The 1,598-nt window shown below is 42.2% G+C and overlaps 1 protein-coding gene across 3 annotated transcripts in view; it reads right to left on the reverse strand.

Annotated features, from left to right (window-relative positions):
- Positions 1 to 1,598, reverse strand: part of LOC123985495 (heterogeneous nuclear ribonucleoprotein L-like) — a 14,817-nt gene that overhangs the window by 5,780 nt on the left and 7,439 nt on the right. Inside the window, exon 7 of one of the 3 annotated variants that reach the window (XM_046073044.1) lies at positions 388 to 420. The exons of the other annotated variants lie outside the window; for them this stretch is intronic. Within the exon in view, the coding sequence (XP_045929000.1) occupies positions 388 to 420 (33 nt within the window). The remainder of the gene's footprint in view (positions 1 to 387; positions 421 to 1,598) is intronic. 3 annotated transcript variants of the gene reach the window in all.

Consider the following 1,598-nt stretch of genomic DNA (forward strand, 5'->3'; position numbering starts at 1 on the left):
GAGAAAGACGCATGCATTTCAAGATTGATTCATCTTGCCTGCAAGTGCCATACCAGCACATATACCCCACCCCCCAGTAACACTCCAGGCTACATCAAACAAACCAAGTAGCTAAAATGATCTCAGTGATCAACCTTGGTCTGTATTCAAATTAACTGAAGGAAATGGGGGAGGGAGGACATGAAAGTAACAGATGGCAAGACTGATTTTAGGTTGTAGTAAATAAGCCTGAAACAAGCCCTTTTAATTTAGAAACATCCACAATGGGAAACCCACAGTACATAAGATAGAACAGGGGGAAATGGCAAACATGAGGGGGATGCTGATGATCTAGTAAGGATCACAAATGGCTACATTTAAAAATAAAGTTTGTACGCTCACACACACCTGCATTGCTCCCATTGCCATCTGCATCACCATCTGTACAGGTACACAATAATCATACACAATCAGAATGGAAGCCAGGTTAATCAAAACGTACATTATTTTCCTGGGCAAATGTAAAGTTATCCCAGTTAAATGTCAAGAGAGTGCAGTAAAAACAATCACTCACGACAAAGCGGACTGTTTCAGGATAAATGCAGACATAAATTGGCTTAAATAAATTGAAATGCGGATGGCTTGGTACCTCTGCAGGTGACCAACCAGGCTCATGCAGCTTCTACAAGCAATTTGGCAACCAAAATAGCAAAAGCGGCATGGAAATTTTGGGACCCCATCAGCCGCTGTGGCTGGTGCGTGAAAAGCTCTCCTGGCTGTCCAGGTATATGACGTTTTGTAATAAAACAAAAACAGGATTGGTCATGGGTCAAGCACATCCTACATGAATTGATATTAAGTTCACACCCTTTCTCCAGATTAAAAACATGATTTAATTCCCCAAGAAACTATCACACAAGTCCAGGAAACCACACATAAATGACATTCCCAGTGGCTATAAACTGCCAACAGAGGGAACGAAGAGGACATACAGGCGAACAGACATACAGTAGGTTTGAGTGACATTAGATATGCAGGCTCCGACAGAACCACAACCACCACCCTCTTCCAGAAAGAGAAAGTTTAACCCCGTTTATGAGGAAAAAAATAAAAATAAAACACATCGGGTTATGTCAGTCTTGTGTGGCGATGTTGGGTGCTGGGCTTTGGCGCCATGTGGTGCTGTGCAGTTATGTTTCACTTACTGCATCTTTACAAACAGAGGGAGGAGGATATTTGCTGCAGTAGTTCCACCACTCTCCACTCATTTCATTTCATCCCATACTCTTATCCTTTTCCTCTTTTGGGGAGGGAAACAAGTCTCCACGTCAGAATCGATTCCTGGTTTTGAAACGCCCATTGGTGGGTTGGTTGACCATTTGGCTGGCGTTTCCATCCTTTTTGTTCCTTTTTGGAATAGTCCGCTTAGTGCCCACTGGTAGGCTGCCATAGAGCACATTTCTGTTGGGAAGCTGGCTCCTCTTAGCCGCAAATTGCCAAACCTGCATCACATGGAAGGCGTTACACAGGTTCTAGAGACTTTAAAAGTATTAAAGTAGAGAAAAAAAAAAAAAAAAAGGCACAAAAAAAAAAAAAAAAAAAAGAAAAAAAAGGAGGGA

The sequence above is a fragment of the Micropterus dolomieu genome, linkage group LG17 (genome assembly GCF_021292245.1).
Source record: "Micropterus dolomieu isolate WLL.071019.BEF.003 ecotype Adirondacks linkage group LG17, ASM2129224v1, whole genome shotgun sequence".
NCBI classification, from domain to species: domain Eukaryota; kingdom Metazoa; phylum Chordata; class Actinopteri; order Centrarchiformes; family Centrarchidae; genus Micropterus; species Micropterus dolomieu.